Below are 23,146 nucleotides of genomic sequence, written 5' to 3' on the forward strand. Positions count from 1 at the left end.
TACAAGTAAAAAAATTCAAATAAAAATGTATTTCCTGTGTTATAAAATGAATACATCTTGATGATATACTGAAAGAACGTAACATGGGTGTCTTCCTCTTAGCCTGTGTCTCACAGCCACCGATGTCCCTTAGAGCAGCCAGGATGGCCAGTTTCTTGTGGGTATCTAAGTGCTTAGTCTCTGTCCCCTCCCACCTTCTCCTGGATTCAGCTGTCTGATGAAATGTTGTCTTCACACCTTTGTGTTGCAAACAAGGCCACAGTGAAAACACACCTGAAAGATAGTTTCCCAGAATGAGAATGGCCAGACCAAAGGAGCCAGGCATTTGCCCGTTTGTCTTTGATGATTTGTGGGGAGCCTGCACAGCCAAGTGCAGACCATCCCAGACACCTGGTGACCATGCACGTGGTCCAGCCATCCCCTAATGCAGCCCTGCTGTGTAAAGCAAGCTCAGATCTCACTAAGACGCTTTTGTGGGCTCCCACAAATATGCCAAATTGCCTTTTTAAGAAATTATGCTCCCATCAGCAATGTATGATTTCTCAGTTTAAAACATGTTTAGTCTGGGTGTGGTGGCTTGTCCTTTTTTTTTTTTTTTGAGCTGAAGATCGAACTCAGGGCCTTTGTGCTTGCTAGGCAAGCACTCTACCACTGAGCTAAATCCCCAACCCTGGCTTGTACTTTTAATCCCAGCACTTGGGAGGCAGAGGCAGGAGGATATCTGAGTTTGAGGCCAGCCTGGTCTACAGAGCAAGGCCCCTACTATTGCATTATGTACCAAGCCTCTTTATTGTGAGACAGGGTCTCACTACATTGTCCCGACTGGCCTTGAATTTGGTAATCTTCCTGCTGAAGCTTCCGGAGTTGCTAGGGTTGCAGGTCTGTGTCACCAGGCCTGGCCCCAGAGAACACTTCCGAGAATGAAGTGACCGGGAGTCACACAGTTCCACCGTCCCATTTGTTAGGTGTGAGGGATTGAGTAAATGCATTTTGTGATGAGTTCTTTTATTTGGATTCAGGTGAGCGGCCTGTGAGAGTTTATGCGGATGGAATATTTGACTTATTTCACTCTGGTCATGCCCGGGCTCTGATGCAAGCAAAGAACCTTTTCCCTAATACATATCTCATTGTGGGAGGTAAGAAAACGTCAGATGAGTTTAGGTGTTGTTCAGAAAAAGATCAGCCTCCCTCCCGTTTGTGGGACGTAGCGCAGTCTTTATGAAAGGAAGCATGTGGTCCAAGCCGCCCCACATACGGTCTGTGGGGACGACAGCTCAGCCCGGAGAGAGCAGCAGGTTCCCTGAGAGGGCCAGGATTATCTCGCAGTTTATAGCTGAGGTTCTACAGTGTGGTGGTACTCCTACAGTTATCTGCTTAAAAACATTTGCTCCGGACTCCACCTCATCAGCTTTGAATCAACAGAAGCAGGAAAGTCTGCCAAGCAAATGGATGGTCAGGTCCAACCTTAGAAAAATAAAATCAGAAAACATTTTAAAATGATTTTGTGTGGATGAGTAGGTTGTTCTGTTGGTCGGTCTTCATGTGTGTTTCTGTACCACATGTGTGCCTGTGCCCGCAGAATTCAGAAGAGGGCATTAGATCCCCTGGGACTGGAGTTACAGACAGTTGTGAGCCACCTTGTGGGTGCTGGGAACCAAGCTTGGTTATTTTATAAGAGCAGCCAGAGCTCTTAGCTGCTGAGCCATCTCTCCAGCCCCAATAAAACATTTTGAAAAACTTCACTGGTGGAAATACATAGCAGGTTCATTTCAAAGTCAAAATCTGAGTACCATATTTTACCCTCTTTTCGAAAGTGTGAGCCTTAGGGTAGTGAATGCTGCTCTGCAGGTCTTAGGTTAGCAAACATTGTTACCCAGGCTGAACTACATCCAGAAGATTCTTCTCCTGAGTGGATGGGGTGGGGCAGGCATTGTTACAGGCCCAGAAAGGAGGAGTCGGGAAAGGCTGGTGGCTGAGGAGGGCCCGCCCGCCCGCAGAGGGCCTTGACGTCCAGCTGTGGTTGTGACCCCAGTCTGCAGTGACGAGCTGACCCACAACTTCAAGGGCTTCACTGTGATGAACGAGAACGAGCGCTATGATGCGGTGCAGCACTGCCGCTACGTGGATGAGGTGGTGAGGAATGCGCCCTGGACGCTGACGCCCGAGTTTCTGGCGGAGCACCGGGTAAGAAGCTGGCCATGTTCCTTACTCCTAGTTCCACCATCCCCTCGGAGCTTGAGCTGCAAGGCTGGCTTTCTGTTTGTCATGTGCCTCTGTGGTCACTCTGTTCTGGCTGCTCCCACAGCCGTCTTGTGGGGACAGTTATTATTTCATTTACATAAGAAGAGCAAGGCCCAGAGAGACTGACTAATGTATCCAGGCTACCCTGTGAACAGGACTTAAGTGAACTGTCTTAAATGAATGTGGCATTCCCCCACACAGTGGTGTCCTCCCCTGATAGCATGCCAGTCTCTTCAGAGTATCCATAGTTCTAGCCATACAGTGATGGAGTTTATCTCTCTGGGTTAGTAAGATGGTCCGTGCTGCCCAGTCTTATGACCTGAATCTGAACCCTGGACCCACATGCTAGAAGGTGAGAACTGACTCCCACAAGTTGTCCTCTGGCCTGTATGCACACATTTATGAACAACTTGAGCTGGAGAGATGGCTCAGTGGTTAAGAGCACTGGCTGCTCTTCCAGAGGTCCTGTGTTCAATTCCCAGCAACCACATGGTGACTCATGACCATCTATAATGGGATGTGATGCTCTCTGGTGGCATGTAGGCATACATGCAGACAGAGCACTCACCTAAAAAAAATACATAAATAAAATAAACTTTAAAAAACCCTACACACTAAATAAATAAATTTAATTGTTTTAATGTAAAAAGATGTTTATATTCCAAAGCCAAGAGAGCCTGAAGCAGGAAGACCACAAGCTTGGGCTACATAATAAAGACCTTGTCTCAAAAACAAGCAAACAAAAAGGGGGCAGGGGAGGGTGTATCTGGGTTTGGTTCCCAAAACCACAGGACGGCTCACAACTGTCTGTTGTGGTGATAATGTGTTCCCCAATATATTATGCACTCTAATAAATTTTTCTGGGGTCAGAGAACAGAACAGCCACTAGATAGATATAGAGGCCAGAAAATGGTGGCACACGCGCCTTTAATCCTAGCATTCCAGAGGCAGAGATCTGTCTCTGTGAGTTCAAAGCCACACTGGAAATAGCCAGGCGTGGTAACAAGAGCCTTTAATCCAGTTGACCCCGATACTTGGCTCCAGGTTTGTTTTTATTAATAAGAACCTTTAAGATTAGTGCTACAGTCTATAACTCCTGTTCCAGAGGATCCAATACTTTCTGACTTCCATGGACACCAGGCACACACAAAATATTAAAACCTTTCAAAAAGACAAACAAGGGTTGGGGATTTAGCTCAGTGGTAGAGCACTTGCCTAGCAAGCACAAGGGAGAGAGAGTGAGAGAGAGAGAGAGAGAGAGAGAGAGAGAGAGAGAGAGAGAGAGAGAAGACAAACAAAAACTGAATTAAAGAGAGAAAGCTTTGCATTTAGGAAATAGCACAAGTTCTCTTCTGTTGATTTAAATTTACTTTCAGCTTTGATTTGGGGCTAGAAATTGTGTGGGATCAAAGACCAAGAGTGTTTCTTACTCTTGTTTAAGAAGTAATTATTATTTAAAAAAAAAACAAAACTGTCTTTGAATTCTCCCTCATTGAAGAATGCTTCCTACACAGGTGGGCATGAAAGGGATGGATTTCTCAGATTGGGAGAGACCCTCAAGCTTGAGAAGCCAGGGTGCATATTGTCACTTCTCTACATGGGCATGTGGATCATTGCAGGAAGCAGAAAGGAACAAAGAGCTGCCGCCATGCTTCTGAAGCAGTACTTAGTAGGCCCGAAGGCAGGGAGGTTTATTGTAACTATTTAGAATAGGGTAGATGTTTACTTACTTATTGTGTGTATGTATGGGTGCCATGGCACGCACAAGTGTTAGAGAGCAACCTGTGGGTACCAATTCTCTCAGGGATGAAACTGGGGTTTTACCTGCATAGCCATCTCACCAGCCCAGGACAGACCTCTTGTGGTTCTCTAACTTTCCTCCATCAGCACTTAACAGTGGTACCAATGGTGATGAGCAAAGTTATTCTCCACAGCACGTTTGGCCCCAGACAGGGTGCCAGAGAACTTGCTATGTTCCCTTTCTCCTTGTAAGCAGTAAATCACTACACAGTTTGCTTGCTGCTGAGCCTTTACTTCGCTGTCCTGTCTTGTCTCCATCATGGGTGATGGAGATGTTAGCTTAGGTCCTGAGGATCTTGCTCAACACTGTTGCAGCCCCTGGGGCTGGGTTTGATAGGATTAATATTACAGTAGCAAAGGTTAAGGGGCTATCCAGATAGAGTCAATGGATGAGTCTTCTGAAGTGTATTTATAGCAATGCAGTGATAAACACTTGTGGCTTTGGGTTTTACATTTCTCGGTAGAACAGATATATCTGTTCTGGTAAAAGGACTTTAGTTGCTATTTCTAAATTCCCCCTTTTCTTAGGAACTAGGAGAAGAAACAGTTAACTAAGCAATAGAGGCCTTTTTGTGGCCCATTTCTATAGGCCCGGGAGGACAGGAACATCCCCTTCTTTCTAGGCTCTGTCTACTAACTGGCTTACTAGAAGACTCTCCTGCTCCACTGACCACAGTATGCTGATGGTGTTCAGACAGCTGGCAGCACTTCTCTTAGACCAGGAGAAATAGCCAGAGAAGAAACTGGCAAACTTCCTGTAGAAGCCATAAGTAATTAGGTTGGTGATTTCTGAACAGATTGTAGAATGTATGAATCAAGCAAAAAGGTAGAGAGAAAAGGTTATTTTGAGGTTTCCCTGCCAGTTTCCCTTTTTCTGAGCCCAAGAGTATTTACTGGTCTTTCCAAATGGCAGTTAGCCTGGAGATGAGATGATGATTTCTTCTTTTCAGATTGATTTCGTAGCCCATGACGATATCCCCTATTCTTCTGCGGGGAGTGATGACGTGTATAAGCACATCAAGGAAGCAGGTGAGTACGTTGATGTCCAGCTTCACTTTCTGGGGTCTTGGACTTCAGAGATTCAGCCATGGCTTGCTTGGCAGTAGAAAATGTGAACTCTGAGGAATCTAGCATTCTGCTTCTGGTCAGATTGTGGACAGCAGTGTGAGTGAGCACACTCTAGCACCTGTCAGTTCTTGCCCACATCTCATTTCAGTCTCTTAAATTCAGGACAGGCTCCATATTCTTACCATCAAGACAATGTGTGCTCCTTCCTTCTAGGCCCTTATTCAGTCTTCCTGTGTGCCATGATTTTTAGAGTACACTTATGCTAATAACGGAGTCTGCCTTCTTTTCTGTTCCAGAACTCACAGCGTAGACCGGGCTGGCCTTGAGCTCACAGAGATCTACCTGCTTCTGCCTCCCAAGTGCTGGGATTAAAGGAGAGTCTGGGTTTTTTGAGAAATAGAGAAACGTGCTGCTCCCAGGTTCTGTCTGGTCCCCCTTTCTGATATGCCAGGACATCACAGTGTTTGTGTGTTTGTGTTTCGACTTAGGCATGTTTGCTCCGACACAGAGGACAGAAGGTATCTCCACATCAGATATCATCACCCGCATTGTCCGTGACTATGATGTATATGCAAGACGGAACCTCCAGAGGGGCTACACTGCCAAGGAGCTCAATGTCAGCTTCATCAACGTGAGTTGCAACCTCATCTCTTAGTTTCCTGCCTCTGGAAGACACACCTTGCTTCCCACGATGTCTGGGCTGATTATCATTCCCCAAAGCTAATGCACAACCCTTTGCAGGAAATGTGGCACCAAGCTGCGGTTGTTTGTTTTTGCTCTTTGTTCTTTGGTCTTTTGGGGGTCCACCACCCAACTCCCAAATAAGTCACACATGGAGGCTTATTCTTTTTTTGTTCTTTCTATCTTTTTTTTTTTTTTTTTTTCTCAAGACAGGGTTTCTTTGTGTAGCTTTTGGTGCCTGTCCTGGAACTCACTTTGTAGACCAGATTGGCTTCGAATTCACAGAGATTCACCTGCCTTTGCCTCCCGAGTGCTAGGATTAAAGGTGTATGCCACCAACACTACGCGGCTTATTCTTAATTATAAATGCCTGGCCTTAGCTTGGCTTATTTCTAGCCAGCTTTTCTAAACAACTAAATTATCCAATCTACCTTTGGCCTCGGGTTTTTATCTTTCTCTATTCCTGTATGTCTTTTCTTTGTTTCTTATTCCATGTCTAGCTGTGTAGCTGGGTGGCTGGCCCCTGGGTCCTCCTTCCTTTCATTCCTTCTTCTTTCCTCCCAGACTTCTCCTTCTATTTATTCTCTCTGCCTGCCAGCCCCTCCTGTCCTTTCTCCTGCCTCACTATTGGTCGTTCAGCTCTTCGTCAGGTATTTCAGACAGGCACAGGTTACTTCAGAGTTAAACAAATGCAACATAAACAAAAGTAACACACCTTGAAATATTCTCCAACACTAAGCACTTCACAGAGAGTAGCACAGAGGCAGGGTCTAGTATCTAATATGGTGGAATAATATCAGAACATCAGTATATTGATCCAAGGACAGACAAACACAGCTGGATATGGCGCCGCACACCTTTAATCCAGCACTCAGGAAGCAGAGGCAGGTGGATCACTGTATGTTCCAGGCCAACTAGGCCTGCACAGTGACATCCTATCTTTAAAAAATATATATAAGATTATATATATATATATATGCGCTGGGATTAACGGTGAGTGCCACCACTGCCTGGTGGTTTTTGTTTTTTTAAATTGGGTGTTCTTTTGAGAATGTGATGAAAACTACAGACCTTTCCCCATGTGGCTAATGAATGATACACAGCATTTATTTTATATACAGTTTCCCCATGTGGACTATTTAGCAAGTCCTTTTTCAAAAAAGGTGAGCCAAATGTGGTGGTGCATAACTATCCCCAGCACTTAGGAGGCTGAGACTGGAGGACTGCAAATAGAGGCATAGCAAGACTGTCTAACAAACAAAAGCAGGGGCTGGAGAGATGCTCAGTGGTTAAGAGCGCTGGCTGCTCTTCCTGAGGACCCGGTTCTTTTCCCAGCACCCATGTTGCAGCTCACAGTCATCTGTAACTCTGGTCCCAAGGCATCCAGGGACCTCTCTGGACTCCGAGGGCTCTACATATGTGTGGTGCCCTGACAACATGCAGACAATACAACGACAAACTCACCTGTGTTCATAACACAATAAGGAAAAGGGGAAGACCAAAAACAAGTGCTTTCTCTTCCTCTCCTTCACCCTGTGCAACCAAACATATGCTGTGTTACTGAGCTGTCTGTGGCCTCTCCCTTCCTTCTAGAGAAACTAGGAGACTACATTTTAAAAACAATTTATGTTATGTGCATTGGTGTTTTGCCTGCATATGTGTCTGTGAGGGTGTCAGGTCCCCTGGAACTGGAGTTACAGACAGTTGTGAGCTGCCATGAGGGTGCTGGGTGTTGAACCCCAGTCCTCTGAGAGAACAGCCAGTGCTCTTAACCCTGAGCTATCTCTCTAGCCCTGCATTGCTTTGTTTTTAACAAAAGGTTCCAAGTTACAGCCCAGGCTGGCCTAGAACTTGTGATCCGCCTGTCTTGGCCTCCTGAGTGCTGGGGTTACCGGCGAGTGCCACCATGCTCAGAAAGTACAGTACTTTACATCTGACTAAATGTCACTCCTTCTCCAGAGAGCATTTTCGACCATGTTATTTTACACTAATGTTAGGAACTTTGGTAGGACCAGCTGTCTGCCATTTGCAGATGATCAAGCAGATCCCAACTTCTAAGAACTAAAACATGGGCTGAGAAGATGCTCGGTTGGCAGAGTGCTTGTTCTGCACGCATAATGACCTGCCTTCTGATCCCCAGCACCGTGTGAAAAGCTAGGGCTGGCAGCACACACTCGGCAGCCGGGCAGCCTAGCAGAATTGGTGAGCTCCAGGTTCAGGGAGCGAGCCTGTCTCAGGAAAGTAAGGCAAAAAGTGGTTAAAGACACCTGATGTTGACCTCTGACCTACACACACACGTGCATAGCCACGGGTGTGTGCGCGAACAGTCTGTGGGTAGGTGCACGCGCATGCAGAGGCGTCCAAGCTCTCAGGGGCTGGACACAGAGGCAGTGAGCCATCTTGAGTGGGTGCTGGGAGTCAAAGTCAGGTCCTCTGGAAGCGCAGGGAGGACTCTGTAACCTGACCCATGTCTTCAGCTTGCGTAGTATGTCTTCAAAACCATTTGTTCTGTCCCAGGAGAAGAAATACCACTTGCAAGAACGGGTTGACAAAGTGAAGAAGAAAGTGAGGGATGTGGAAGAAAAGTCGAAGGAGTTTGTGCAGAAGGTGGAAGAAAAGAGCATCGACCTCATCCAGAAGTGGGAGGAGAAGTCCCGAGAGTTCATCGGCAGTTTCCTGGAAATGTTCGGTCCAGAAGGGGCACTGGTGAGAGCCCGCCTTCCCACACGGGGATGGAGGGGGTTCCATTGATGCTGGACTGGTGATGGAGTCCACATGTCAGCGAGCACTCCCCACTGAGCTACATACTCCACCTTACTTACGTATTTATTGTTTTTGAGACAAGAACTCACTATGTAGCCTTGGCAGTGTAGACTGGCCCAGGACGCAGAGTGATGTCTGTCTCCCAACTGCTAGGATTAAAGGTGTGTGCCACCACACCATACTTATTTATTTATTATTTTGAGGCAGTGTCTCCCTAAGATGGGTGCACTTAGGCCTGAACTCTTTATGTGGCCCAAGGCAGGTCTTGAGCTTGTGATTCTAATGCTTCAGCCTCCAGTCAATATACACTGAATTAAGGGAATTGCAATGCTGTGGAAAGGAATATAGACTCTTGGAGCAGAAAGGAACATCAAAATTAAGAAGTTATTAGGGTTGGGGATTTAGCTCAGTGGTAGAGTGCTTGCCTAGCAAGCGCAAAGCCCTGGGTTCGGTCCTCAGCTCAAAAAAAAAAAAAAAGCCTCCTTTAATCCCAGCACTCAGGAGGCAGAGGCAGGTGGATCTCTGTGAGTTCGAGGCCAGCCTAGTCCAGCCTAGTCTACAGAGTGAGTTCCAGGACAGGCTCCAAAGCTATACAGAGAAACCTGTCTCGAAAAACAACAACAACAACAAAAAGAAGTTATCTTATCTAGTCATACATTTTCCTAGTAATTCTGCCAGCTGTCTATCAACCTTGACAACTGCAGTCAAGATAAGTAGGTAGTCTCAGCATTACTTCTGTGCAGACTAAGTAGCCTTGGGAGAGTGTCTCTGATGGAAGTCAGGAAAGGCTGACTGACAAGCAGGTGGGACTCGGAGAAGCGATCCAGTGTGCCCGGGAAACTGCTAGAATTTCAGTTGTGCCCCCCTTCTCCTGAGTCACGTTTGGCGTAGCAGGGGCAGGGTGTTGCTGCTTTGATGCTCGGCAATAAAGAGCAATGGCAGGGGGGATGGGAATAACGTGAGGTTTCCCGGGCTCTGGTAGTGACCCTGTGGTCCACAGCTATCTCCTAACTCCCCCTTTTGGTCTCCCTCCCCAGAAACACATGCTGAAGGAGGGGAAAGGTCGGATGCTGCAGGCCATCAGCCCCAAGCAGAGTCCCAGCAGCAGCCCTACTCACGAGCGCTCCCCATCCCCCTCCTTTCGATGGCCCTTCTCTGGCAAGACTTCCCCGTCTTCCTCCCCAGCCAGTCTCTCTAGGCGCAAGGCTGTGACCTGTGACATCAGCGAGGATGAAGAGGACTAACTTCCCATCCCTGTCCCCTCTCCCTCCCCCTGCCTGTCACCTCCAGAAGCTCTCGGTGGAATTCCATCCTGTGATCCCAACACTAAACCCAAGGACAGCTACAAAGAAAAGACGAAGGGGCAGGATGACCTGGGCATGGGGAACCAGACTGCCTGTGCGGACAGCCTCCGCCAGCAACACCCCGGAGGCTGAGCACATCTTAGAAGCCTGCTCTGATCCATCCTCCCTCCCAGAGCTTTGCTTTACCGTTTATGTCATGTAATCTTGACAGGGCAATTGTCATTTTTATTAATTTTTTAAAAATTAGTCTTTCAAATATAGTAAGTAGAACTAATTTTTTGCCCCTGAGGAGTGGGCAGAAGAAGGAAGCGTGTAATACCCAGAGGCCTTTCTTCCTGATACACTAGTGCTTGCCTTCTGTTCTGAAGGAAGTGGCTTGCCAGATCCTTCAAACAAAGAGCCATGCTGATGTGTAATGTGGCGAGACTATTGCAACTTTTACTTCCCTAAAGTATCTAGAACCTGCATCAGCTCCAAATCCCCCGAGTGTCCCATGGCTGTGGAGGGGGATCTGAGCCTCACTTTTCTTACTCCCTGGGGAGTTTCTTGTTGGACCCAGTGGGGTCCATGCAAACACTGATGGGGACGGAAGCAAACCACAGAGCGTCCCGTGTTCAGAAAATTCTCTTGCCCAGCTATTTGGGAGCTCTTGTCAATCTCTTTCCTGCAACGTACCTGTAAAGGAAGGAACACTGAGGGCTGCTGGGATTGCAGAGGACAGTGGGGTGGACTCAGTCCAGTGCAAGGGCAGTTGTGGTCGAGTTCCTGTTGGGAATACATCCCTCACCCTGCAGCTGCCATTTCAGCACCGTGCCTGGCTTGATACAAAGGATGCTTTGTACGTTTCCAGTTTGAACTCGACCCATTAACCCATGTTGCTTACTGCTGTATTTAACACTTAGATTTTTCACCGAGCACACAGACAAAAGCATCAGAAAATACTTTGATCTCTAAAACACTCTTATTGACCTCTGCCCCTCTTAACAATGCTCTTGGGTCAAATCAGTGGCTCACAGAGGCTCTTTATCCTCTAAGAGCTGCACCTGGCAGGGACTTCCTCCACTGCCCCTCCAGAAGGCATGGGCTAAACTCCTAACATGGAGGTTGGTGCCCCTGACCCACCTGTGTGGGGGTTAGGCTTCCACTGTGACTCCGAGAGGAAACAGAACTGGAATTTCAGATCAAAGGATGCTGATTCTCGACACTTGCTGTGGAGGATGAGCTGATGCTTTCGGTCCCCTTGCCTCTCATCTCAGCTACATGGCCCAGCAAGTGTCTCACTGTCAGTTATCCTGCCGTGGAGTTCAGGGCAAAATTGTTTATTCCAGGACCTACTTGTTGTCACTCATAAATACCCCTTGTGGGGGTGGAGCTCTAGTGTTTTCAGCAAAGAAAACCACATTTTCTTTTTCCTTGTACCTCCGTTAGGACTGTGAGCATTTCATAGCCCTCTGCAGACACTTTCTGGTGGAAGCTCTGTTGCTGCCTGAGGGTCTGAGGCTCGCACCACGACATGCCTGCATGGCAGGCCTACCTAGGCTCCTCAACTCTCTCCCAGGCAGGCAGAGCAGAGGAGGGGGTCAGAGAGGCACACTTTGGTGTCCCGATGGCCTGGGGAAGCTCCATTCCTAACTCCTCACACAGTGCTGTTTTCACTGTCAGATCTGATCCACATGGCCTTGGCCTGGAATCCCTTCTCAAACCTGTTGAAATGAGTGTTTTCTCATGTTATGTAGCGCTGCATAGCTCATTCTGACTTTCCTACTTTGGTCTTCAATTTGGCGATCCGTCTCTCTCTGCCTTATTCTCCCGCGTATACAAAAGTGATGACATCACGACTAACATTCACCTGCTTGTTCCCACAGTGCATGTCACCCGAGCTACTGTGGGAATGGAAAGGGGCTCAAACATCAGAGCCTCTAGGCTGACGAGAGGTGTGCCGTAGCCAGGACCAGCCTATGCTCGTGTTCTCAGAATGCCCCTCCCCCTTTCCTGGCTCCTAACCCTCATAGGCTCAGATAACCTAGACACGAGCAAAAGCATCTAGGGTGTGGCAGCATGTTAGGTACTTGAGGGTCAGTGTGCTCCCAGGTGCTAGAAAAAGGTGCTGTTGGGATGCTGCACTGCCGGCCGCTTGTACCTAGTCAAGTGTGGTTAGGCATTGGATGTTGTGTCTGACTGTGATCCGCACCTCTTCCCCGTGCGGCCTCAGCTGTGGAGCTCTCCCTGAGGCCGGATAAGAAAGCAAGCCGCATGGAAGGGTCGGATGGCGAGTTGTTTGGCCTCTCAGCCTCTGTCGTAGGAAGTGCCTGCAGACAGGAGTCTTCTAGCTGGTGCAGAGGAGAGGCCAGGATAGCAGCTAATCTGCTAATCTGGACGGGGGCTGGACAGGCACATTGCTCTTTTCATAGACTAGGCTGGAGACTGGAGAATAGAGGTTGCCACATAAAGCAGAAATGGGTTGCTGGTGCCTGCAGCTCGGGAGAGCTAAGCCAAAGACCCTTTGCAGACTTGAGGAAGGGACTCAAGAGTTGAGAAGGTTGAAGATCCCAAGGAGGAGGAACAGAGAGACCTCCAGCACTGTAGCTCCTCTCACTGTGGCCGCACATCTGGCCAGTTGTCTAGGACAATCCTCCACGGTGGCTCGTCCCAGTGCTTTGTCACTGTCCCCAGCCCATGTTCACTCACGTAATCCACATTCTGGAGCCTGTCGTCTTTGAGATCTGTTCTTTATCAACTTTTCGATCCTTTCTCAAATCAGTTCTGTTTCCCTGCTTTGGTTTAATCCCCTAAAGCCATAGCTTCTAGATTTCTGTCAGCATCCATGTGCCGAAATTGAACCCACACAGGGGTTCAAAGAAAGCTTCCTTAACGTTTTTAAAACTAATGGTATTTTTTTTAAGCTTACCAATATAAGTATTTTTAAAGGTTGTATTTTTCAAAGTCATAACAATGATTGTTTTCTCTCACAGAATAGATTATCATGGGATAAAGAATGGTCCCTAGCTTCTATTTTTCAGAATAAATAAGTATAACATGTCCTTGGACTTAAATACTATTAAAGGTTAATTCTCCTAAAAGAAAAAAGAAATGTAGTCTGTCTGCCAGAATTTGTCAGTCTGAGACTGGGGTGGAGAACAGACATGGCAGTATTAACATTTGGGTGGCCAGGTTGGGTTCTACCTGGTTTGAAGTGAGCATCTTCCACCGCCTTGGAGGAACTACCTGTTGTAAACAGAATTGATTGCTTAGGTGTTCTGCTGAACAGCAGACTCTGTTGGGAGATCTCACCCGAGCCTATCGCCAGTGTGAGTCCATGGGGAGTTTGCTCAGAGGTCAGTGTGTCACGTTCCTGTCTGATAATCTGTCCAGGTATTTTGGCTTTTGTCATTTAGCCAAATAAAGGCCACTTGGTTTTGCCTGGTGTTTCTGTTTGCTGTAGTTTTGACCAGGCAGATTATGTGTTAATGTCTTAAGTATTGGGTTTTTTTTTTTTTATTTATATTCTCAGTTCCTTTGAATTTGCATCCTGATTTCTGTCCTCAAGATCAAGCTTCATGGCGATATTAATGAGCAGTTCCATTTGCAGCTTCTTAGGGAACACTCAAAAAGCTGGCCCAAAGGGACCCCAGACCTCCCATGGCCAACTGGTATACCCAAGGAAAGAACGGCTTGTACAGCAGAACCTGGGCTTCTGTGGGAAGCAAGACCGGTGCTGTTTTGCCCAGCTAAGGTCTACTCCTGTTCTTATGTCAGATAAACCATACATAAACCACGTACTCTTCTCCCCTTTATTCTGCTGTGCAAAAGCTCAGGGTGACCAACAGTGGCACCCACAGAAGGAGTGTGCCTTGTGCAGAATCTCAGCCTTTGCCCTGTTTGTTACAAAACTTCAAATGCCTTCCCTGAGCGAAACCCAGAGGAGTTCTGCCTTCTGCACTTTACCTTCATGCCTATAGTCATATGGAAGCTGCCAGCCTGCGCTGCCAGTGGGAGCCTTAACCGCTGGTTAAGGTCAAGGGACAGGAGAAATCTCATGCTCTTCCGAGAAGGACAGTATCTTTTCCATAGTCCAAGCTACTGGCCTCAGGCTTTGAGTTTCAAGTCCAGGTCTGGTGCTGAACAAGTCTCGTACCCAACCTTGTCATCTTTCCTTCGATAGTACATCCGTGTCAACACCGTCATTAGGAAGGTCTCCACTATGAGCATGTGGCAGTTCATCACTGCAGTGTGGAGCGGAACATGACAGAGGTTATACTGCATTAGAGACAAGCCAGCTGAGAGACACCACAGTTTACCTCTGAACCAGGACCTAGGGATCCAAACTGCTGTGTGGAGCATGGCAGACTAATGGTAGCCAAAACTCGGCTCTGACGTCTCATCTAAGGCCAGTGTGTGCGTTTTCTCCGAAGTCTGCTTCCTAACCATACCCATTCTTGCCCCAAGTTGAGGACTGAACCCCTGGCCTCCTGGTTTGATCATTAGGACTGGCCTCAAGCTGGGGACATTGCAGTTGTCTATGATCAGAGAGGGAGGGGTCCTCCGAGCCTCTGCCTGCTTTCTTGGATTCTTCCTGAACATTCTGAGCAGACACCAGGCTGGCTCACTTCTGTCCCGAGGTCCTGTCTCCCCTGCTCCACTCCCAGTCTGGCCCGCATCATGGAAAGGAGCCCTAAGTGCTTACCTTGGGACCTGATTTTAGAAGAGAAGGGAGGTGAGCAAGCAATCTGTCCGCAACTAGCCAAGACGGAGAAAATGGAGGGCTGCAGGGCAGTCAGGATAACAAGAATCTGTGGCATAGAAGAGACAGGGTAGGGTTGACACACCCCAGGTCCTGAGGCCAGTGCAGACCAGTCTCTGCAGTTAATGGAGGGCCGAGACTTAAAACTATATTGAAAACTGGTGTAGTTTTCGTCTTCAGGCAAATTCTAATCATGATTGCACCTCACTCACTAGGCTTGCTCATGAAAAAAAAAAAATCAGCCTATCTTTCTCTCATGGCCACCATCAGACACTCAGTGTCATCCAGACGGGTGGACAAGGTCATGTGGTGATGGGGCAGAGGCTGGGTTGATACAGCAAAAGGCCAAGGAAGGACAACAACAGACTGCGGGCCAATCCCAGAGAGGAAATGGCAAGCCGGGGTCTCCCAGGCAGCTTCCAGAGAGATTACAGCTCTGCCTCCATTTTGATTTGGGGTTTCCAGGTTCTCGATCTGTGCAACAATACATTTCTGTTGTTTTAAGTCCGGTTGGTATTTTGTGGCACAGAAAATCAAATAAGAGATCAACTGGAAGGGGGGCGTGGAGATAATGTTCCAAATCTCCCAGGAAACCCAAAGGTTAAGACTATTGGGGTCCACTCTGTTTTTTTGTTTTGTTTGTGTTTTGTTTTTTGAGACAGGGTTTCCCTGTGTAGCTTTGCGCCTTTTCCTGGAGCTCACTTGGTAGCCCAGGCTGGCCTTGAACTCACAGAGATCCACTTGGCTCTGCCTCCCTAGTGCTGGGATTAAAGGCGTGTGCCACCACCGCCCGGCTTGGGTCCATTCTGTTAGTCCTAACCCGTTATGTGTTGTCCAACACCATTTCTGGGGTGGAGTTACCTGGAAGAGAGCAAACTTGGATCCCATATTCTGTTCACCCAGGTGCAGCTTGGCTTGGCGGAAAAGGATGGCCAGGGACCAGAGAGCGAACAGTGTGGACACGCCGAGAAAAGTGTTGATCCACAGAGCCGTGCTCTTCTCAGAAATCTGGTGGCAGACCAGGAAGCAATCAGGAGGACAAACCCTTTTTTTGTTTCTCCTCTTCCATGTGGACAAAGGTGATACAAAAGCCCCCAAGCCTGGACTTCATCTCCCCACAGGATTCTCTCGGCTATTACTCTCCTGTGGCCACCCTGCCCTTGGCCCTGTGTGTTGCTGGTGCTCAGATGTTAGTTCTAGAACCCAAAGATCAATGAGTCTTAGACTTTACTGCCTCCTCTTGGCTTACGTCTGATGGGTCAAAGATGCCATCAGGGATGAGAAACAGCCCCACTATGTTCAGCATTATCTTGAAGAAGGCATACTGGAAAGCGCCCAACATCAGCAGCTGAAGCTTCTTCCTAAAGGAGGAAAAGAGTGAAGAACATGGACCCATGAATCACCCACCCTAAAGGAGCCTACCCCCTCCACTGAGCTCCTGGACTAAGGCTGGGCTGACATCATGGCATGTCTCATGGGTGAAGGCACAGTAGAGAGTAGGTTGTGAGCACTGGGAATCCTTGCCTCGTACTTGCCTCTGATGGTGCCTTTGAGTAGGAGCTCAAAGTGTTGACTATTCAAGTTCATTACTCAAAGTGGGCAGGGGGCAAGCAAGCACCCAAACTACCGTTTTCTCTTTTCCACTGCAGTGGGAGCTAGGCATGATAGAAAACACTTTTAATCCCTGCACTCGGAAGGCAGAGGCAGGAGGATCTCTGTGAGTTTAAGGTCAGCCTGGTTTACAGAGTGAGTTCTAGGACAGCCAGGGCTACATAGAGAAACCATGTCTCAAAAAAATAAAGTAAGTGAGTAAGCAAGACAATGAGCTGAAGCATAAGACTTCTTCCTCTGGGGCTGGAGAGATGTCTCAGTGGTTAACAGCACTGACTGCTTTTCCAGATAACTCGGGTTCAATTCCCAGCACCCACATGGCAGTCACAACTGTAACTCCAGTTCCAGTGGACCTGAAACCCATGCCAAAACACTAATGCATATTGAAAAAGAATTCTTTCTGTTCTCTTTCTGGGGTGGGGTGGGGGGCAGGTTCTCATGTGGGGGTTCCTGGCTGTGGGATATCTACCTTTATCATTGGCTTTGTCCCATACAAGCTTAATTTCAAGAGCCTTGAACTGGGGTTACAGAGCCTTGTGCTCACTTGTCCCTGTGGGATACCTCCCCTGCCTTACCTGGTAAGTATGAGGGGTGGGCAGCAGGGGCAGCAGCAGCAGCAGGGCCCCGTGTGCACCCTCATTGGTGTGTCCTTCAGTGTCCTCAGAACTGCATCCTTCCCACCAAAGCCTTCCACCATGACCAGCATCAGCAGATAAAAGACTATGGCGTAAAACCTGGGGGAGAGAAGCCAGATTGCAAGTACATGGGTGGAGCACCACAGAGCACCCCTTTGCTGCTCAAGAGATATAGATTGCTGGGAGAGGTGGGGCTCGCTGAGGGAAAGGGACAAGGGCCTGGCATTTTAGTTGGTCTTTCAAGACAGGGTTTCTCTGTGTAGCCGGGGCTGTTCTGGAACTAACTCTGTACTCAGAGATCTGCCTGCCTCTGCCTCCCACATGTTGGGATTAACGGTGTGTGTCACTGCTGCTTGGCTGGGGCTGGCATTTTAGATGCATAACTCGAGGAACAGGAGAGGTGACTGGGTCCAGATGACTGGGAAGGGAGCATTTGGAGCCTCTGGGAAAAACAGTAACTGAAGAGTGTGCCCCAAGAAGGCATCCCCTGAGCACAAGCCGAAGTTCAAGGGTATCCCATTAGCACAGGTTGGCAAGAGCTGGATTCATATCAATGGGGCTTAAAGACAAGGACTTTGGAGGCTTGGGAGTCAGAAAAGGACTGTAGAGGGGTGCTCATCCCCAGTGGTGAGGGCGGGGCCAGACACTCACGACGTTATGGCCATTTCCACGAGTGTGAGGGCACGAGGAATCCAGAGACCAAAGCAGCAGAACACAGACACCACCTGCTTGCAGAAGAACAGGCTGCAGGTTAGGGCGGGGTGAGCAGGACCAGTCCACCTTTTTGTAGCTGGGACTCCGAGAAGCCAGACCTGTGTGCTTGAGGCACTGGTCCTTCCACTGGCTAGCTGCTGCGCCTGGGTCAGTGGTAGAGCATGCATAGGGCCCTGGGCTCCGTACCCAGAACCCACGAAAGTAGAAACAAGGACCAGTGAGATGTAAAGGTGCTGCTCACGAAAGCCTGGTAACTTGAGTTCAATCCCCAGAACCCACGTAAGAGTGGAACAAGAGAACCAACTCCACAAATTTGTCTTCTGACCTCTACACATGAGCTGTGGCAGGCATGCTCCCCCATCATGTGCATGCACACACAATAATAATAATAATAATAATAATAATAATAATAATAATCCATTTTTAAAATAAACAAAAATTGCAACTGGAAAATAACTGAATAAATTAAATCCAGGTCCTGTGCAATGGCTGCATAAATAAGTTTTAAAAGGCTTACAGTTGCTGGAGCTGTGGCTCAGTGGTTGAGTGTTCGGTATACACAAGGGGAACAAACGAAAAAAACAAGCCCACAGAAGGAGGGCAACACTGAGTATGGCCCTGTGGACACAAATGCCTATGTATTGGAAGGTGGCCTGCTTTGACAGCAGTGCCATGCTGAAGGGAAAAGGAGTGGGTCACTGTATGTCGCCCTTTGCAATAGAGTACTTTACCCTGCTGGCAGTTGGCCTTGCAAACAGTTCACATCTCTGTGCTACATGGTGCTGGCGGGCAGCTCTGCGCTGGAGCAAATGAGTTTAGGAGAACTGTCTGGGCAGCCCACCCCATCCCCATTGCCTCTGAAGGGCCAGTGCCAGCATCCTCACCGTAGGTGCAGAGCTACTCCAGATCAGGGTCCTCTTCTTGATGGAGCAAAGGGTGTTCTTGTACAGATAAATAGCATCCTCTACGAAGATGGCAACTGAGCCCATGGTAAGAAAGGTCAAGATGATGGTGAGGGTGATTTCCAACGTGCCCAATTCTAAAGGAGAAGGGGAGTCGACAGCAATGAATTGAAGGGCAGATGCTGTTCCAGTAATGCCTACTGAATAAAGAGTGTGTGTGTGTGTGTGTGTGTGTGTGTGTGTGTGTGTGTGCGTGTGCGTGTGCGTGTGCGTGTGCGTGTGCGTGTGTGTGTGTGTGTGTGTGTGTGTGTTTTAAGAGAGAGTTTCACTGCGAGCCCTGGCTAGCCTGGAACTGGAACTTGATATATGGAGAAGACTAGACTTGAGCTCACAGAGATTCTTCTGCCCCTGGCTCTCAAATGCTTGGGATTAAAGGTGTGCTCCATCCCATCAGTCCTCTGCCTTGTTTTTTTTGAGCAGGATTTCTCACTGAACCTGGAACTCACCAATTTGACTGGACTTGCTGGGCAGCGAGCTCTAGGGACCCATCCACCTCTGCCTCCCTAGTGCTGGGGTGTACATATGCACCTCACTATGCTTTTCATGCCAGTGCTGGGGATCTGAACTCAGGCCCTTAATGATTATGTGGCAAGTGACTGACCCCTGAAATTTAAAAAAATTTCCATTTAAAGGGTGCTATAGCTGTGCATATTCTGACATAGCATATGGTGTGCAATGATGGTATGCTCACGCGAGCACACCAAAGCTCACACCCTGTCACCTCCCTTCTTGGAAATCTCCCAGAAGCCCATCCCGGCTTCTCCCTGGCCTCTGGACTGGGATCTCCACACCCTGCATTCTCCAGACTCAAGAGAGTTTTTCTAAATGGAATGAGACACACATTGGAGCTTGGAGGTTCCAAACGGAAAGACACGGAGCTGGAGAAGTTAGCCACCCTGATTTGATCAGTGTACTTTGTATATGCTTGTTGAAATACTGCACCGTACTCCATCCATGTGCATAATTATACCACACTAATTAAAAACCCTGTCATCTCAGTTCTTCTCTGTGTTTCGGGCTGAAGGTTTCACTGCCACACTCCCACCCTTCCAGCAGCCACGCTGAGCTGTTTCTGCTCCCGAGGACTTTCTCTTTGGCTTCTGCCTTTCTTCCTGACCTCTGCGTGGCTGGCTCCTGGGCCTGTGTTCTCTGTTTGTGTTGAGACTTCAGTCCCCATGCCCCGGCAGCCTGCATGATGAGGCCTGCCCAGCTCAGTGAGGTTCTTTACATCTTTCTGTACTTTCATGTTACCTCCAAGGCTGTTCTCTGCTCTGTTGCCAAAGTAACAGTAACTGCTCTTTAAGCATGCTTGCTATTCAACTTGACACAAACTGGAGTCATCAGAGAGGAGGGATGTCAATTGAGGAAAGTTCCTCCATAAAAGATTGGACTGTGGGGCTGGAGAGGTGGCTCAGAGGTTAAGAGCACTGGCTGTTCTTCCAAAGGTCCTGAGTTCAATTCCCAGCAACCATATGGTAGCTTACAACCATCTGTAACAAGATCTGGTGCCCTCTTCTGGACTGCTAGCACACATGCAGGCAAAACATTGTATAAATAATAAATAAATAAATAAATCTTTAAAAAAAAAAGAATTGAAAATTAAAAAAAAAGAAAAGATTGGCCTGTGGTCAGCCCTTTAGGGCATTTTCTTAATTAGTGATGGATGGTGGAAGGACCCAGCCCATTGTAGTGGCCCCCACCACCCCACCCCTGGACTGGTGGGCGTGGCTTCTCTAAGAATGCAAGCTAAGCAGGGCAGTGGTGGCACACGCCTTTAATCCCAGTACTCAGGAGGTAGAGGCAGGTGGATCTCTGTGAGTACAAGATAGGCCTAGTCTACAGAGAGAGTTCTAGAACAGCCAGGACTACACAGCAAGACCCTGTCTCAAGAGACTAATAATAAATAAATAAGCACAACAAAATAAATATATGCAATTGCAATAAATAGTTTGTGCAAATGGCCTTCTACAAACTCTAAATGCTTTTTTTTTTCTTGAGCTGAGGATCGAACCCAGGGCCTTGGGCTTGCTAGGCGAGATCTCTACCACTGAGCTAAATCCCCAACCCTTTTTTTGTTTGTTTGTTTTTGTTTTTCAAGACAGGGTTTCTCTGTGTAGCTTGTGCCTTTCCTGGAGCTCACTCTGTAGCCCAGGCTGGCCTTGAACTCACACAGATCCGCCTGCCTCTGCCTCTGCCTCTCTCTGAGTGCTTCTTGCCCCACCTTATTTCTATGACTTTTTCTGCTTTCAACATGAGAAGCTGATGTTACAATTAGCACCCTTGGGTGTGTCTCCTAGATAGATAGGAGACTTTCTCTGGCATATGCCTGGAATTAGAACTCCTGGGATGGAGGAGAGGGGAAGTTTAGGCTCACCCACTGAGCCATCTCACTGGCCCTTTCTTGAATTTTGAAAAATTATTTGCTATTTCTAATCATAAAGACAATTTCTACTTTTTCTTTTTTTGAGCTGAGGATTGAACTCAGGGCCTTGTGCTTGCTAGGCAAGCGCTCTACCACTGAGCTAAATCCCCAACCCAATTTCTACTTTTTTAAATTAAATAAGTTTTCATTTTATGTTTATGTCCTTAATCTGCCCGAGTTAAAGTTACTTTCCTGTGTATTTATTTCCTTGGGGATAGGCAGCTGCTCTGCACATCTTCCTAGAGCCTGTCCTACAGCATCCTCCTGTGTGGACCCCCGTGTCCCACAGCATCCTCCTGTGTGGACCCCCGTGTCCCACAGCATCCTCCTGTGTGGACCCCCGTGTCCCACAGCATCCTCCTGTGTGGACCCCCGTGTCCCACAGCATCCTCCTGTGTGGACCCCCGTGTCCCACAGCATCCTCCTGTGTGGACCCCCGTGTCCCACAGCATCCTCCTGTGTGGACCCCCGTGTCCCACAGCATCCTCCTGTGTGGACCCCCGTGTCCCACAGCATCCTCCTGTGTGGACCCCCGTGTCCCACAGCATCCTCCTGTGTGGACCCCCGTGTCCCACAGCATCCTCCTGTGTGGACCCCCGTGTCCCACAGCATCCTCCTGTGTGGACCCCCGTGTCCCACAGCATCCTCCTGTGTGGACCCCCGTGTCCCACAGCATCCTCCTGTGTGGACCCCCGTGTCCCACAGCATCCTCCTGTGTGGACCCCCGTGTCCCACAGCATCCTCCTGTGTGGACCCCCGTGTCCCACAGCATCAACTTGTGTGGACTCCCATGTCCTACAGCATCCTTCTGTGTGGACCCCTCATGCCTCTGGACCTGACGCTTTGCTGTTTTTCTCCTCCAGGCCCTTTACCATTGTGATATCATTGCTTCAACAGCCACAAGCCTAACAGCCTTCATCACCGGCAAGGCAGCCTCCCTTTTCGCCCCTTCTCCAAACCATCCTGGCTTTTTTAGATAAAATGTTTAGGTCAGCTTAATTTAAAACAAAATTAGCCTGGCGGTGGTGGCACACGCCTGTAATCCCAGCACTCGGGAGGCAGAGCCAGGTGGATCTCTGTGAGTTCGAGGCCAGCCTGGTCTACAGAGTGAGTTCCAGGAAAGGCGCAAAGCTACACAGAGAAACCCTGTCTCAAAAAAACCAAACCAAAACAAAACAAAATTAAAGGTTATAACGGAATTGTATCACAAACTCTAAAAAACCTGGTCATTAAAAGCTATTATAGTAGGCTGGGGATTTAGCTCAGTGATAGAGCGCTTGCCTAGCAAGTGCAAGGCCCTGGGTTCGATCCTCAGCTTAAAAACAAAAACAAAAACGCTGTTATAATTCTAGAATAGCCCTTTTAACCTCTTAAGAAACAAAGAAGCTGGACGGAGTGTCCCCACACCCCCCTTCCTCTCCGAGTCTCCTGTGGGTCATCGTCACTGCTCAGGATCACTCTCCCGTCTAAATATTTACCAGGGCTCCTGCCTTGTGTCAGCTGTATTTCCCATTTCCTTCCTTCCTGCTGCCCAGGTTCAGCCTCCGTTCTTGCCTACTTGACGAGGTCAACAACCTCTTGGTTTTATCCTTGCTTCTCCCAAGGCTCTTTCCCCAGGTCATTCTGATTACTGATTAAAGGTCCTGCCCACTCCATCCAGCCCTGCCCAAGCTTACAGCCCTCACCTGTGGCTCCATCTTGAGGATAAAGTACAACCTTCAGGATTAACCCTATTCAGGCCCCACTGCACCTGCCCAGCCCTCTCACTGCCCCAGTCTCCTCCTCTAGTAACCAACCTTGCCAGATGTGTGTAGCTTCCCAGTGCGGGGAGCCCACTGGTCCATTCTACCACCACCCCCACTCTGCACCTCCCCAAATCCTCCTGCTCCGGCCTCACCAGGCAGCCTACTTGACTATGAGACTCAGAGTGTCAACCTGTTTCCAAATCCTTGTTTCCAAAACTTGTTTCTAAATCCTCTACCTGCTCACATGGTAGCCAGGAGGTATGAGAATTAGTGTGTTGTGTGAGGCAACGTTTCAGAGGCTGAGTAATAGTGACACTTTGATTCCTGTGGAGGGTTGTACTGTGAGGGGCTGTGCTGTGGGGGTCTGTATTGTGGGGGGTCTGTACTGTGGAAGGCTATACTGTAGGGTCTGTACTGTGGGGGTCTGTATTGTGGGAGGCTGTACTGTGGGGTCTACTG

At 48.4% G+C, this 23,146-nt stretch overlaps 2 protein-coding genes across 4 annotated transcripts in view; one reads left to right on the forward strand and one right to left on the reverse strand.

Annotated features, from left to right (window-relative positions):
• The window catches only part of Pcyt1a (phosphate cytidylyltransferase 1, choline, alpha), a 40,387-nt gene extending 27,104 nt beyond the window's left edge, over nucleotides 1–13,283 (forward strand). For all 3 annotated transcript variants that reach the window (XM_036203585.1, XM_036203586.1, XM_036203587.1), the window contains exons 4-9: nucleotides 1,020–1,136; nucleotides 2,033–2,184; nucleotides 4,992–5,070; nucleotides 5,598–5,740; nucleotides 8,308–8,496; nucleotides 9,591–13,283. In XM_036203585.1, the coding sequence (XP_036059478.1) occupies nucleotides 1,020–1,136; nucleotides 2,033–2,184; nucleotides 4,992–5,070; nucleotides 5,598–5,740; nucleotides 8,308–8,496; nucleotides 9,591–9,797 (887 nt within the window). In that variant the 3' untranslated portion in view covers nucleotides 9,798–13,283. The remainder of the gene's footprint in view (nucleotides 1–1,019; nucleotides 1,137–2,032; nucleotides 2,185–4,991; nucleotides 5,071–5,597; nucleotides 5,741–8,307; nucleotides 8,497–9,590) is intronic.
• Nucleotides 13,284–13,943: 660 nt separating this feature from the next.
• Slc51a (solute carrier family 51 subunit alpha) lies at nucleotides 13,944–19,272 on the reverse strand. The gene is made up of 8 exons (XM_036204088.1): nucleotides 19,242–19,272; nucleotides 18,443–18,597; nucleotides 17,496–17,569; nucleotides 16,785–16,943; nucleotides 15,848–15,959; nucleotides 15,460–15,606; nucleotides 14,542–14,647; nucleotides 13,944–14,080 (listed from the first exon to the last, which is right to left on the reverse strand). The coding sequence occupies exons 1-8, from the start codon at nucleotides 19,270–19,272 to the stop codon at nucleotides 13,944–13,946; spliced, it is 921 nt and encodes a 306-aa protein (XP_036059981.1).
• Between the last annotated feature and the right edge of the window lie 3,874 nt (nucleotides 19,273–23,146).

The sequence above is a fragment of the Onychomys torridus genome, chromosome 12 (assembly GCF_903995425.1).
Source record: "Onychomys torridus chromosome 12, mOncTor1.1, whole genome shotgun sequence".
In the NCBI taxonomy this organism is placed as follows: Eukaryota; Metazoa; Chordata; class Mammalia; order Rodentia; family Cricetidae; genus Onychomys; species Onychomys torridus.

What these genes read in the sequence shown, in the direction of transcription:
- Slc51a (XM_036204088.1), bottom strand. Translation starts at nt 19,272, where the DNA reads ATGGGCTTCTGGGAGATTTCCAAGAAGGGAG. An exon ending in GGAGATTTCCAAGAAGGGAG is followed by an intron (nt 18,598 to 19,241) that starts GTGACAGGGTGT and finishes CTTCTCCTTTAG; the next exon opens with AATTGGGCACGTTGGAAATC. An exon ending in TTCTAAAATCAGGTCCCAAG is followed by an intron (nt 14,081 to 14,541) that starts GTAAGCACTTAG and finishes TCCACACTGCAG; the next exon opens with TGATGAACTGCCACATGCTC.